At 49.5% G+C, this 15641-nt stretch overlaps 1 protein-coding gene across 1 annotated transcript in view; it reads right to left on the bottom strand.

Moving 5' to 3' along the window:
* Positions 1 to 13855, bottom strand: part of kcnd1 (potassium voltage-gated channel, Shal-related subfamily, member 1) — a gene marked incomplete at its 5' end in the record, with an annotated part of 46243 nt that extends 32388 nt beyond the window's left edge. Inside the window, 3 exons of the mRNA XM_083920148.1 lie at positions 6264 to 6976; positions 10133 to 10378; positions 13700 to 13855. Of these exons, the coding sequence (XP_083776274.1) occupies positions 6264 to 6976; positions 10133 to 10378; positions 13700 to 13855 (1115 nt within the window). The remainder of the gene's footprint in view (positions 1 to 6263; positions 6977 to 10132; positions 10379 to 13699) is intronic.
* Positions 13856 to 15641: the final 1786 nt, after the last annotated feature.

The following is a 15641-nucleotide window of genomic DNA, read 5'->3' on the forward strand; positions in this document are numbered from 1 at the left end:
TGGCGGTTGAAAGGTTCACGTTGGTGTGATGCGGAGGTGGAGTGTTTACTGCAGATTTGTCGATGAAAAGATTCAAAAACAGTCGACAAGACGCACAAAAACTCCGAGGTCTACGGAAAGATCTGGAAACAAAGCCACGCATCGCCATGACGTCATCAATGCGTGTGACGTGTGTGTACGGCGTGATGACGTATAGGCAGCAAGAAGCATTCTCCGAGGCCCAGGTAGTGTGAGTACAGACGGGCCTGGAGGGGGGGACAAGGACCCTAAAGTACGGGGCACGGAACGGAGGCACAGTGGGAGGGCGCCCTCAGAGCTGCTATTGTAACGGCGTGAACACGATAAAAAGCTTGACGTATGTGGACGACCTGCGCTTCAACCTGTGCTGCACAGGTGGACGGATACAGGAAGCAGCTCCAACGAAACGCCACTTCCATGACGGGGATCTCAACGGCGTCTGCGGGCCCAGAGGAGGGCCACGACCGCCATTTTGTGCCCATCCCGTCAGCTGGAGGAAATGGAGGAGGTACACGGTGAAGCATCTCTGGAACACTCTGCGATGAGATCCTGTGGACTTCTCTCCACCTCGCGCTCTCCGCTCTATTAAAACATTAACGGCGTGCTGCGCGTGGAGATGGTCTATAATTCCATCCAGGCTGTTTTATACGGCCTGCTGCTCCGGCGCTGCGGCTCCTATACATCCTGTTCCTGCTTCCTCTCCTGTTCTTATAAATAATGTTGCCGGTAAAGTGCTCTGCAGCAGCTCAGAGGCTCTGCAGACGGGCCGTAAAGCCGGTCTCGTACGCGCTCCTTCGGTCTCCTGTGGTTTGAATAAAAGAGGAGAGGGCGAAAAGATCAAATCATCTTCGGATTAAGGATCCGTGTAAAACCCGGAGCTGGAACAGGATCCTGATCCTCCGGGCGCTAAAGTCCTTCATTAAGAAAACCTTCAAGATAATTCAAGAATTAAACCGTGGCTTTGAAAATGTGTCAGGAAATCCTGTTCACACCACTTCTGCCACTGTCAGACAGGAACTCATCTCATCTTCAGCCTCTTATCCGGGGTCGGGTCTCAGGGGCAGCAGCTCCAGCAGGGGACCCCAAACTTCCCTTTCCCAGGCCACATTAACCAGCTCTAACTGGGGGATCCTGAGGCGTTCCCAGGCCAGTGTGGAGATCTAATCTCTCCACCTGGTCCTGGGTCTTCCCCGAGGCCTCCTCCCAGCTGGACGTGCCTGGAACACCTCCCTAGGGAGGCGCCCAGGGTTCATCCTTACCAGATGATCCTGAACCACCTCAACTGGCTCCTTTCAACACAAAGGAGCAGCGGCTCTACTCCGAGTTCCTCACGGATGCTGAACTTCTCCCCCTCTCTCTAAGGGAGACTCCAGCCCCCCTCCTGAGGAAACACAGTTCACACGCTTGGTACCCTAAAGGACCCTAAAGCACGGGGCACAGGACGGAGGCACAGTGGGAGGGTGCCCTTAGTCTAGACACCTAATCCCAGTTTGTCACTTCTCATGCTGAGGGGAAAACACAGTTTCCTACCCCGGTGTTAAAGACGTGACACCAACTTCAACAGCTCTGGAGTTCATGAACACGCTCGGCTCGTTAATGAGCGGGTGGAAGATCTCTGCTGTGAAGTGATTCACTGTGATTCACTGTGATTCACAGCTCTCTGTGATCAGACCACCTGCAGGAGCACGCGGATCACCCAGACACACGCAGCAGCAGCAGCAGCGGCTCTGTGGACGAGCTGCAGCACATTGTGTTTCCGCTCACATATATTGCTTGTGGAGGCTTTATGATTTCACTCCCGGGTTATTTGCACAGTGATAAAACACAGGAGCAAAGCAATAAAAGCAGCGAGATGAAAAACAACGATAACAGAGAGAACAAAGAGAAACAAATGAGCGGAGCGGAGCGCAGACACGAGAAGAGCGGTGCGGGGGGGGGGGGGGGGGGGGGGAGCCGCTTTGAGCTGAAGTGAATCGATCACGATGCCGTAAAAACCTCCTGAAACACCGTTTTAAACATCGCAGGACACGAAAACTCCCCTCCCACACCAGACACACGGCACAATGGAAGGACTTAAAGCGTCGTGGCGTCTGAATAAGCTCTACTTTCGTCCGTCGCTGCGTTTAAGAGACGTGAAACCTCGACGTCAGTTATACTAAAGTTCAGTGATGGAGGTGAACTCTCCCTCAGGAGCCGAGCCTTTTCCACCGCGCACAGTCGCTTCATCTTCTTTCTGTTGTCGAGGCAGACTGCGACAGTTTGTTTACCGCCATCTTAGGGCGCCCTCCCACTGTGCCTCCGTCCCGTGCCCCGTGCTTTAGGGTCCTTGTCCCCCCCTCCAGGCCCGTTTGTACTCACACTACCTGGGCCTCGGAGAATGCTTCTTGCTGCCTATACGTCATCACGCCGTAACACGTCACACGCATTGATGACGTCTTGGCGATGCGTGGCTTTGTTTCCAGATCTTTCCGTAGACCTCGGAGTTTTTGTGCGTCTTGTCGACTGTTTTTGAATCTTTTCATCGACCAAATCTGCAGTAAACACTCCACCTCCGCTCGTACACGTGCGCACGCTCGTGCTCGTACACGTGCAAACGTGCTTTACTAAAGCCCACCTCTCCCAAACGGGCCGTGGACGGCAAGCGTGCCGCTCCTAGACGTGGTACGGTTGCACTCACACTGGTCAAAGGAACCAGACTTTAGCCGTGAAACCTGTCTCGGCACGGTACGGAGGCACAGTGGGAGTGCGCCCTAAAAGATATTGCACGACCTAGAGAAGCTTACCCACACCTTTAGATCAGGGGAGAGCGGGGTCGATTGAAACACTTCAGTTAAACGTCTTACAAATCATTTGATCACGTGATCAACGATTCACGTGTGTGTTACCATGGTTACAAGTGTAATTTAATGCATGAGTCAGTCTGGTCTGGTCAGTCTTGCGTGCTGAACGTAGAGACGAAATTTGACGTGTCGGACTTGCGCAGTTTTCCAGGGACTCTTCTCATGCTGCTGCAGAGGTTTGCTGTTATTTTCAGCAGCATTAGTGGTTAAAAAAGACCTTTGAATGCCTTCACCGTGCTGCCCCGAGCTAACCACTGTTAGCCTCTTTCATTCTTCTTCTCTTTCTGCATCACTCTGGATAGCGAGTCGCTTCCATAATGGTTTGTATTTCTGTTGTGTGGCGCCTGCAGATCATCGGCGCCGCTCAATCACCAGGCACACGTGTGAACATGCAGCAGCAGGGTCCCGGTTCCTTCTGCTCCAGGATCCTCATCAGGGTTAAACTCATCATAAACAGGATGTTCATGTTCACTGATGGAACTAAAAACAGTTTTTCTCCATAAAACTCTTTTTATTTTCATTCAATAAAACAAAACGATCGTTTTACTACAGAACTGAACTGTTTGAGTCATTCAGCGACTCCCATTCACACCTTTCTCAACTCACACTTTATCTCCCTCCGTTCACAGACAGAGGAGCGTGTGTGTGTGTGTGTGTGTGTGTGTGTGTGTGTGTGTAGCATAAAGCTGTATGGTCGGAGAAAATGTCCGTACTTTTCCTGACTCACTCTCTATTTCTGATGTTTCCTAATGGCTCTTTGAACAGCAGATAAGAGATCAGAGCTGAGAGCTGACACCATCACACACACACTCACACACACACACACACACACACACACCATCACACACCATCACACACACACATACACACAGAGACACACACACACACACTCACTCACTCGTGTGGGCGGCAGAAGGGTGAATACACTCTACTGTACTCGAGAAGGCACGAGTGGGAGGCGATCACACACACACACACACACACACACACACACACACACACACACACACACACACACACACACACACACACACACACACACACACACACACACACACACACACACACACACACACACACACACACACACACACACACACACACACACACACACACACACACACACACACACACACACACACACGCGGTGGAAACAGACGGAAAAACTCTTCCGTAACCAATAACAGTGACACGTCACACTCTCCGACACAAAACGGGACGACGATGACACACACTCGCGTTGCCACGGAGACGGCGTTAACAGCAGCGCCGCCGCCAGCAGGCGAGATAAAATGTGTTCAGGGTCAGAACAGCGGGTGAAAACCACACATTTAACCACAGATATACAAATGCAGACGTCTGATTGGTCGCTGCTGTTCATTGGAGCGATAGGTCAACGCGGCGGCCATCTTGGTCAGGGCGGCTGCGTCTCCTAATGCACGTGTGTGTGTGTGGAGGCGGTTTCAACACATTTTACACCAGTTTGGTTCGTTCCAAATGTTCCAGACATGTGTTTATGATCCAGGACACTTTAGGTTACATTAAAATGTGTTTTCACACCAAAACACCTGATCTGGTGTCGAGAGTTACAGTTTACAGTTTACACTACAATGTAAACATTCAGCCCAAGTACAGTTATAACGAGTGGGGACATGAGACCAAGTGCTTTTGTTGCAGCCGTAAACATCTTTATATTAGTTGTTAACATGTTTAATTCAACTGTAAATGTGTTTATTTCTGCTGTAAACGTCTCCAAACGTGTTTATTTCTGTTGTAAACATGTTTATTTATGCTGTAAACGTCTGTCAATGTGTTTATTTCAGCTGTTAACATGTTTTTTTATGCTATAAACGTGTTTATTTCTGTTGTAACGTGTTTATTTATGCTGTAAATGTGTTTATTTCTGTTGTAAACATGTTTATTTATGCTGTAAATGTGTTTATTTCTGTTGTAAACGTCTGTAAAAGTGTTTATTTCTGTATAATTGTACAATAGTAGTATAATATTTTAACATGGAGGTCTTTGGGATTGACAGATGGAGAGCGCCTCAAGTGGCCGTTGGAGGAACTGCAGTGACAAACATAATTTTCAGTATTTTACTAATATATCACTAATGACTAGATACCCCCATCAGGACATAAGCTAGCATTAGCTTCATTTAGCATCAGGACATAAGCTAGCATTAGCTTCATTAAGCATCAGGACATAAGCTAGCGTTAGCTTAATTTAGCATCAGGACAGAAGCTAGCGTTAGCTTCATTTAGCATCAGGACAGTCACTTCACTTTGTTAGCTTTAAAGAAGTGTTAGGACCGACCTGTTATCATTTATCATAATCAACACGTTCTTAAAGGAAAATATTGAAACAGAACTTCACGTGCGTTAAATGTCATTAATGTTTAGTTTTGGTGTCTTTTGTTAGAAGGAAGTAGCACAAAAGTATTTTTCTCTGAGTCTTTACATTCAGTCTGAAGTCAGAACGGTATCTCCCAAGCCCCGATGCTGCATCTATGTTTATACATCTATGTGTGAGTGGACGTACTAATGAAAAGCAGCAGTGGTGTACAGAGAAGAGGACGGGACCCAACACAGAACCCTGAGGGACTCCAGTACAGAACCCTGAGGGACTCCATCACAGAACCCTGAGGGACTCCAGCACAGAACCCTGAGGGACTCCAACACAGAACCCTGAGGGACTCTAACGCAGAACCCTGAGGGACTCCATCACAGAACCCTGAGGGACTCCAACACAGAACCCTGAGGGACTCCATCACAGAACCCTGCGGGACTCCAACACAGAACCCTGAGGGACTCCAACAAAGAAGCCTGAGGGACTCCAACACAGAACCCTGAGGGACTCCAACACAGAACCCTGAGGGACTCCAACACAGAACCCTGAGGGACTCCAACACAGAACCCTGAGGGACTCCAACACAGAACCCTGAGGGACTCCAGTACAGAACCCTGAGGGACTCCAACACAGAACCCTGAGGGACTCCAGCACAGAACCCTGAGGGACTCCAGTACAGAACCCTGAGGGACTCCAGTACAGAACCCTGAGGGACTCCAACACAGAGCCCTGAGGGACTCCTGTACAGAACCCTGAGGGACTCCAGTACAGAACCCTGAGGGACTCCAACACAGAACCCTGAGGGACTCCAGTACAGAACCACAGATCCTCGCAAAGTTGTGGAACTAATTCACCTCAAAATCCAGGAACTAGCTTAACTCTGTTCTCAATGAGAGAGTGTGTTGGGTTCCCAACCTAAACAGGAAGTGACATCATAACTTCGGCTTTCTAGAGTAACTCATCTCAACCGCAAGATGGTGGCAGCTGAGAAACACCTCATTCGCCAGGATGCAGCATCAGCGTGTGTTTATCTTAGACATTGAACCGTCAACTCACCCAAGCGTGGTCATGGTGACGATGGTGTACCAGAAGGACGCCGGGATGGAGGTGAAGGTGGAGCCCTTGGTGCCCTTCTCGGCGTAGAACATGACGGTGGCGAAGATGATGATGGCCATGGTGAGGGAGAAGAGCAGGAAGCCGAGCTCGGAGGCGCAGCTCTTCAGCGTGTAGCCCAAAATCCGCAAACCCTGCGAGTGACGCGAGAACTTGAAGATCCTGAAGACGCGGAAAACGCGGAGGGTGACGAAGGCGCCACTCACGTCCTCGTTCTCGGGCATCACCAGGCCGATGTAGTAGGGCATGATGGCGACCACGTCGATCACCGACATCACAGAGCGCATGAACTTGCAGCGGCTCGGCGCGGCGAACAGGCGCATCAGGTACTCGAAGGTGAAGATGAGCACGCAGGCCGTGTCCATGCAGAAGAAGGCTAGCTGGTATTTCTCCCCGCAGGGAAGGTCCTTGACGCTGCCTTTGGGCGGCCGGCACGGGACCGTCTCCACCACGTTGGCGATGACGGAGACGGCGATGAAGAAGCCGGTGACGTAGTAGAAGACTAGCGCCATGGTGGACGTGTGCGGGTTCTCGAACGCTCGCCACAGCCGCTCCCTGGAGGTGCTGTCCGGAGGGAGGGGGGCGTCCATACCCTCGTTGGCCTCCGTGTCCTCGGCCAGACGCTCTTGGTTCTCCTTCTTCCTGTCGCGGTATTCCTTCACACAGAGAGGAAGAGGAAGAGGAGATCAGGCAACGTGCTCTTCATCATCAGTATAAAGGTTTAAACTTTATTCACGACTCATTTTCAGAACGCTCTCGTTTGTCTGTTTGATGCGTTCAGTGTGAGCATATTTATAAAACCGTACGACGTCTAAACGGCTTAAATAAAAAAAAGAGTTGAACGTTGATTGTTTCTGGTTTCCGACGTTTACAAAGACGTTGAACATTAAAGCTTTGAATCTGCTGCGACTGCGAAGCTTTCACAGAATAATAACGAGGTGATGAATCAAGTGAGAAGTTCAGGCTCATTTTCTCATTGACTTCTATGAAATCACACTTCTATTTTTCTCATTGACTTCTATACAATCACACTTCTTTTTTTCTCATCGACTTCTATACAATCACACTTCTATTTTTCTCATTGACTTCTATACAATCACACTTTTTTTTTCTCATTGACTTCTATACAATCACACTTCTTTTTTTCTCATCGACTTCTATACAATCACACTTCTATTTTTCTCATTGACTTCTATACAATCACACTTTTTTTTTCTCATTGACTTTTATACAATAACACTTCTTTTTTTCTCATCGACTTCTTTACATCACACTTCTTTCTTTCTCATTGACTTTTATACAATAGCACTTCTGTTTTTCTCATTGATTTTTATACAATCACACTTCTTTTTCCTCATTGACTTTTATACTTTTCTAATCGACTTCTATACAATCATACTTATTTTTTTCTCATTGACTTTTATACTTTTCTCATCGACTTCTATTCAATCACACTTATTTTTTCTCATTGGCTTCTATACTTTTCTCATCGACTTCGAAACAATCAAACTTCTTTTTCTCTCATTGACTTCTATACAATCACACTTCTTTTTTTCTCATTGACTTCTATACAATCACACTTCTTTTTTTCTCATTGACTTCTATACAATCACACTTCTTTTTTCTCATTGACCTCAAATACAATCACACTTCTTTTTTTCTCATTGACATCTATGCAATCACACTTTTTTCCCACCGACTTCGAAACAATCAAACTTCTTTTTCTCTCATTGACTTCTATACAATCACACTTCTTTTTGAGCCAGTGGAGCTTCACATAAATTAATGACACTTCTTATCCGCAGCACAGATGATGATAAACTAACGTCCCTCTGAAAGAAGTGAAATCCACCAAAACGCAGATAAACTTCCTTGTTTAAATGAAAGTTTTGACGTCGGCTCCTCTGAGGTGAGCTGCTTCTCCTGTATTACGCCGTTACCATGGTGATAAATGAATGAAAATATCAACATGAATAAATTAAACTCTCGCAGCAGCTCCACAGCGACGGATGAACTCCTCTTTAAGGACGTTAAATTCCCTCCTCAAACATTTCGCCTCAACCTAAAGAAGAGGGGAAGAAGGAATCAAACTCACGGGCCAGGAATAAAAAAACAGCCCATAAAGACAGAAGAGCCCGCGCAGACGGGGCTAATGAGGCTAACGGTGTTATAAAGAGCTCCTGAGGTGATTTGTTATTCAGAGAGCGAGCGGCGAGGAAAATGAGTTGTTTATGGCTCGTTAACGAAATCACTTACAGAAACACGGAGGACGGAGCCAAAAGCAGCGGATTCAAAAGAGCCGCTGGGCCCTCGGAGGCTCGTCACAGAGCCTGGTTCATAACGCAGCAGGAGATCAGTCCGTGCGTGCATTCACACCGCGGTCTACACACTCATGAGCAGGGCGGCCCAGTCCTGCTCCTGGAGCGCCAGCGTCCTGCATGTCTAAGGTTTCTCCTGCTCTAACACACGTGAGTCTAACGAGTCTCAAACCTGTGACGAGCTTCAGCTGCTTGATAACGAGCACAGCGTTAGATTCAGGCGTGTTGGAGCAGAGAGAGGAACCTAAAACATGCAGGACGGTGGCTCCAGGAGCAGGGTGGGGCAGCCCTGCGTATGAGGCTTCAGCACAGGAAGCAACATTACAGTGGAGCAGGTCAAAGGTCAAAGGTCAACAGGTCACAGCAGGGAGGGCACGATGCTCTGAACTCACCATTCAAAACTGTCTGAAGACAAATAATAACTCCAGACATGTTATTTATCAAAATCTACAAAATACGGTGTGTCTGGAACTTAACGTAGACACACTTTGGCAGATGATAACTCCATGTTTTACAGATTAAAACCACTGAACTCATGATGCAGCCAGACTCAACTCTGATGAAGGAAATCCATTCTCAAACGCTACTGGAAGCATGAAAACGACACTTTAGGATGTGTGCGTTTCAACTGCTTCAGCGGCGTCACTTTGAGAGCAGGACGTGTGCTAAAGTGCCCTCTAGGAGCCAAAACCTGTGCTAAAGTGTCCTCTAGGAGCCAAAACCTGTGCTAAAGTGCCCTCTAGGAGCATAAACATGTGCTAAAGTGTCCTAGGAGCCAAAACGTGTGCTAAAGTGCCCTCTAGGAGCTAAAACATGTGCTAAAGTGTCCTCTAGGAGCCAAAACGTGTGCTAAAGTGCCCTCTAGGAGCCAAAACCTGTGCTAAAGTGCCCTCTAGGAGCTAAAACATGTGCTAAAGTGTCCTCTAGGAGCATAAACATGTGTTAAAGTGCCCTCTAGGAGCCTAAACGTGTGCTAAAGTGTTCTCTAGGAGCCAAAACGTGTGCTAAAGTGCCCTCTAGGAGCCAAAATGTGTGCTAAAGTGCTCTCTAGGAGCCTAAACGTGAGCTAAAGTGCCCTCTAGGAGCTAAAACGTGTGCTAAAGTGTCCTCTAGGAGCCAAAACGTGTGCTAAAGTGTCCTCTAGGAGCTAAAACATGTGCTAAAGTGCCCTCTAGGAGCAAAAACGTGTGCTAAAGTGCCCTCTAGGAGCCGAAACATGTGCTAAAGTGTCCTCTAGGAGCCGAAATGTGTGTTAAAGTGCTCTCTAGGAGCCGAAACATGTGCTAAAGTGTCCTCTAGGAGCTAAAACATGTGCTAAAGTGCTCTCTAGGAGCTAAAACATGTGTTAAAGTGCCCTCCAGGAGCCAAAACATGTGCTAAAGTGTCCTCCAGGAGCCAAAACATGTGCTAAAGTGTCCTCTAGGAGCTAAAACATGTGCTAAAGTGTCCTCTACAGCGTGATTTCTGTACGGCGAACAGGAAGTGGAGGCGTACCTCCATGCAGCAGTCTCCGATGATCTCTGGCACGATGCCGTAGAAGGCCAGCTCTTCGTCGAAGGCCTGGATGCACTCGTTCCGCGGGTAGTGGAGTTTCCCCGTGCGGTAAAAGTTCAGGATGTGTCGGAACATTTCGGGGTCTCGGTCGAAGAAGTACTCCTGCGTGTCCTCGTTGTAGAAAAACTCCTTCTCCGAGGAGCCCAGCAGCGTCTCCGGGTAACGGTCCAAAGTGTTCTTCCATGTCTGCAGGAGTAAGAGGAGGCAATCAGACACTGGCGTGCACAGGGGAGGTCCAACTGCTGAAAAACATGTGTTAAAGTGTCCTCTAGGAGCTAAAACGTGTGTTAAAGTGTCCTCTAGGAGCCAAAACATGTGCTAAAGTTTCCTCTAGGAGCCAAAACCTGTGCTAAAGTGTCCTCTAGGAGCATAAACGTGTGCTAAAGTGTCCTCTAGGAGCATAAACATGTGCTAAAGTGTCCTCCAGGAGCATAAACGTGTGCTAAAGTGTCCTCTGAGCCAAAACGTGTGCTAAAGTGTCCTCTAGGAGCCAAAACATGTGCTAAAGTGCCCTCTAGGAGCATAAACGTGTGCTAAAGTGTCCTCTAGGAGCCAAAACGTGTGCTAAAGTGTCCTCTAGGAGCCAAAACATGTGCTAAAGTGTCCTCTAGGAGCTGAAACATGTGTTAAAGTGTCCTCTAGGAGCATAAACGTGTGCTAAAGTGTCCTCTAGGAGCATAAACATGTGCTAAAGTGTCCTCCAGGAGCATAAACGTGTGCTAAAGTGTCCTCTGAGCCAAAACGTGTGCTAAAGTGTCCTCTAGGAGCCAAAACATGTGCTAAAGTGCCCTCTAGGAGCATAAACGTGTGCTAAAGCGTCCTCTAGGGGTCAAAACGTGTGCTAAAGTGTCCTCTAGGAGCCAAAACATGTGTTAAAGTGTCCTCTAAGAGCCAAAACATGTGCTAAAGTGTCCTCTAGGAGCCTAAACATGTGCTAAAGTGTCCTCTAGGAGCCTAAACGTGTTAAAGTGTCCTCTAGGAGCCTAAACATGTGCTAAAGTGTCCTCTAGGAGCATAAACGTGTGCTGAAGTGCCCTCTAGGAGCCAAAACGTGTTAAAGTGTCCTCTAGGAGCCAAAATGTGTGCTAAAGTGTCCTCTAGGAGCTAAAACGTGTGCTAAAGTGCCCTCTAGGAGCCTAAACGTGTTAAAGTGTCCTCTAGGAGCCTAAACGTGTGTTAAAGTGTCCTCTAGGAGCCTAAACATGTGCTAAAGTGTCCTCTAGGAGCTGAAACGTGTGCTAAAGTGTCCTCTAGGAGACTAAACGTGTGCTAAAGTTTCCTCTAGGAGCCTAAACATGTGCTAAAGTGTCCTCTAGGAGCTGAAACGTGTGCTAAAGTGTCCTCTAGGAGCCTAAACATGTGCTAAAGTGTCCTCTAGGAGCTGAAACGTGTGCTAAAGTGTCCTCTAGGAGCATAAACATGTGCTAAAGTTCCCTCTTCAGTGGCGAGGACGCGTTTTCATGCTTCCGTGTTCGTTTTGAACGTGTTTGTATTTGTATCAGCTCGACCTGAAGCATCGGGACAAAGTCACTTCCTGTTCTGCCGCTGCAGCAAAAAGCTTCGGTCCCAAATCTATTTTTGTCTGATTGTTGTTTTTAACATCGAAGCTTCTGATTGGACGCGTCATATTTACAACTCGCAGCTCTGCAGGAGCAACGACGTGAATCCTGCAGGGACGAGTTTCAGTTTCCCTGTGGACAAAAGTTATTCTGTCGTATTTATAGGTGCTGACTTCATCAGAAGAGGAGGAGAGAGGAGGAGGTGAGGGAGGAGAAGAAAGACAGGAAGGAGAGAGGAGGAGGTGAGGGAGGAGAAGAAAGAGAGGAAGGAGAGAGGAGGAGGAGAGGGAGGAGAAGAAAGAGAGGAAGGAGAGAGGAGGAGGAGAGGGAGGAGAAGAAAGAGAGGAAGGAGAGAGGAGGAGGTGAGGGAGGAGAAGAGAGAGAGGAGGAGGTGAGGGAGGAGAGGAAGGAGAGGAGGAGGTGAGGGAGGAGAAGAGAGAGAGGAAGGAGAGAGGAGGAGGTGAGGGAGGAGAAGAAAGAGAGGAAGGAGAGAGGAGGAGGTGAGGGAGGAGAAGAGAGAGAGGAAGGAGAGAGGAGGAGGTGAGGGAGGAGAAGAAAGAGAGGAAGGAGAGAGGAGGAGGTGAGGGAGGAGAAGAAAGAGAGGAAGGAGAGAGGAGGAGGTGAGGGAGGAGAAGAGAGAGAGGAAGGAGAGAGGAGGAGGTGAGGGAGGAGAAGAGAGAGAGGAAGGAGAGAGGAGGAGGTGAGGGAGGAGAAGAAAGAGAGGAAGGAGAGAGGAGGAGGAGAGGGAGCAGAAGAGAGAGAGGAAGGAGAGAGGAGGAGGAGAGGGAGGAGAAGAGAGAGAGGAAGGAGAGAGGAGGAGGTGAGGGAGGAGAAGAGAGAGAGGAAGGAGAGAGGAGGAGGAGAGGGAGGAGAAGAAAGAGAGGAAGGAGAGAGGAGGAGGAGAGGGAGGAGAAGAAAGAGAGGAGGAGGTGAGGGAGGAGAAGAAAGAGAGGAAGGAGAGAGGAGGTGTGATCAATAAACAAGGAAGGAGGAGGAGAGGAGACAAGGAGACAAGAGGAGATGAAGCAAGGAAACAAGAAGAGGAGACAAGGAAACAAAAAGAGCAAACAAGGAGAGGAGACAAGGAAACAAGACAAGAGGAAACAAGGAAACAAGGAGAGGAGACAAGAGGAGGGGAAACAAAAAAAGGGAACAAGGAGAAAGAGACAAGGAGAGGAAACAAGGAGAGGAGACAAGGAAGCAAGAAGATGAAACAAGAGGAGGGGAAACAAGGAGAGAAAGTGTTTGAACCCGTCCCCTCCGACAAATCACTCCATAAAAACAGGGATTAGAGGAGTTTGACTGACAGTTAGACTTAGCCGCTAGCGTTAGCCGTTAGCATAAGCCGTTAACATTAGCCGTTCCAGCTAAGTAAAGAGGTTAGCGATCAAGGAGAAGCGTAGCCATATTCAACCTCATTAATGCTTGTACTTGATATTCAGTCAAATTTACTCGTAAAAACTAAGTGCAAATTGTTACAAGGATTTTTTTTTACAGAACGGAAAATGGCGTTTTTTCAACCGGCTCTGCGTCACTGAAGCGAACGGCGCCGGCGGCCGAAGCTCCAGGTTCACCCGCCAGCAGCGATGCACCAGACGAGTCACTTCAACCGACTGAAAGACTGAGTTTCCCTCTTTAGCATTTAGCTTAGCACAGCGTCATTGAACAACGACAAAGTCTGACGCTACTTAGCGCTCCTCCCTAAGCTCCGCCCATCTGTCCAAATATGGTCACGTCCTGTTTTTAAAAAAACAAAATGGCGACGGCCAAGAAGCCAAACTTCTGTCCTCAAAACACGTTACGTTTTGACCTCTTTCCCTTCATCACGAACTTTGGAAGGAGGTGAAGTTGTGATCTCTACTCTGACTAATCCAACATGGCCGACACGTGACCTCGCCCCCGCGCGTTCCCGTGTGTCTGAGCGCGCTCAGTAGACGGCAGCACCCACCTGAAACCTGACCCCGCTGACGTTGACGTACAGGATCTCATCTGATTTGGACGAGTTGTCCACGGGAGGTTTGGGCATCGTCTTCTTGGCCAACGGCAGCCATCCCACCGCCGCCGCCCGCGCAAACGGCAGCCACGTCGCCACGCCGGCCGCCATCTTGCATCAGTACGTCCCACCTGCGGAGACACAAGTTCTGTCCTTGGAGGGGGAGGGGAGCGAACGAGCCTGAGGGAAGATTGCTGAATCCTCACTTCCTTTCCTGCCCTGATTTCCTCGAGTGGGCGGGGCGGCGAGCGAGGAGGTGGGCGGCCATGTTGGACAGGGGGAGGGGGAGGAAGGAGAAGGAGGGGGGGAGGGGTCGGCGGACGCTCAGGTGTCAAGCCATGAACAAAACGCCGTGAAGGAGCGAGATGGACGGTGCATCCGACGGGCGAGCGGCTCCGTCTTTTACTCTGACGACTTCCTCACTGCCTCCTGTCCGCTTCCTGTTGCCCTTCACAATAAAAGCGCAGCTCCTCGGCGTGAACGGAGCAGGAAACGCTGGATGTATTTCCTTTCTTTCGCTGTTTTTCAGACAAACTTTCAGCCCTCAGAGTCGCTCCCGCTCTTCCCAACGCCGACTCTCTCGGAGGTAAAACATCACTTCTTTAACTCTCGGCGTGTGAAACAATAACAAAGTTATTCTGTGACGTCGCCGCCGCAGGATTATCGCTGCACGGCGTCACGAAGAAGAAGGCACCAAAGAAAAAAGGTATAAATCCAGTTTGGGACGCGTCAAAACGTTTGTGTCTGGCCTCTCCCCCGCTGCATCCTCTCTCTCTCTCTCTCTCTCTCTCTCTCTCTCTCTCTCTCTGTGTGTGTGTGTGGGGCTCTCTCGCCCTCTCTCCCTCTGTACACGGGCTGGTCGCAGCGCCGCAGCCTTTCAGATTCTTATTAAATTGTGATGATGGTTCCTGAAGTTGCAAGATAGACAGAATCTGCAGCGTGGCCCTCCTGCCTCTAAGTGGAGATTACGGATGTGCGGCCTCCTCCTCTCTTTCTTTCTCTCTCTCTCTAATTCTCCTTCATCTGCTTCTGTGTTTCACCGTGTCTCTCTGTCAGAGGGGCATTAGTGGCGGCGGCAGCGGCGGCGGTGGAGCTGGAGGAGGAGGAGGAGGAGGTGGAGGAGGGGGCGTCAGGCGGTGCTTACTCCATGTCCATGTATGGCCGTCCTGCCGGGAGAGACGCACAAACAACAAAGAAAGAGAGACAAGAGAGTGAGAGACAAACTAGGAGGACGGGAGGATAAATGGAGCTGTCGGAGGGAGGGAGAGGAGGAGGAGGAGGAGGTGAGGGAGGGAGAGAAGAGGAGGAGGAGGAGGTGAGGGAGAGGGAAGAGGAGGAGGTGAAGGAGGGAGAAGAGGAGGAGGTGAGGGAGAGAGAAGAGGAGGAGGAGGTGAGGGAGGGAGAGAAAAGAGGAAGAGGAGGAGGTGAGGGAGGGAGAGAAGAGGAGGAGGAGGAGGTGAGGGAGAGGGAAGAGGAGGAGGTGAAGGAGGGAGAAGAGGAGGAGGTGAGGGAGAGAGAAGAGGAGGAGGAGGTGAGGGAGGGAGAGAAAAGAGGAAGAGGAGGAGGTGAGGGAGGGAGAGAAAAGAGGAAGAGGAGGAGGTGAGGGAGGGAGAGAAGAGGAGGAGGAGGTGAGGGAGAGAGAGGAGGAGGAGGGGAGGGAGAGAAAAGAGGAAGAGGAGGAGGTGAGGGAGGGAGAGAAGAGAAGGAGGAGGTGAGGGAGAGAAAAGAGGAAGAGGAGGAGGTGAGGGAGAGAGAGGAGGAGGAGGAGGAGGAGGTGAGGGAGAGAGAAGAGGAGGAGGTGAGGGAGGAGGAGGAGGAGGTGAGGGAGAGAGAGGAGGAGGAGGAGGAGGAGGTGAGGGAGAGAGAAGAGGAGGAGGAGGAGGAGGTGAGGGAGAGA

Source organism: Echiichthys vipera (assembly GCF_963691815.1).
Source record: "Echiichthys vipera genome assembly, chromosome: 9".
NCBI classification, from domain to species: Eukaryota; Metazoa; Chordata; class Actinopteri; order Perciformes; family Trachinidae; genus Echiichthys; species Echiichthys vipera.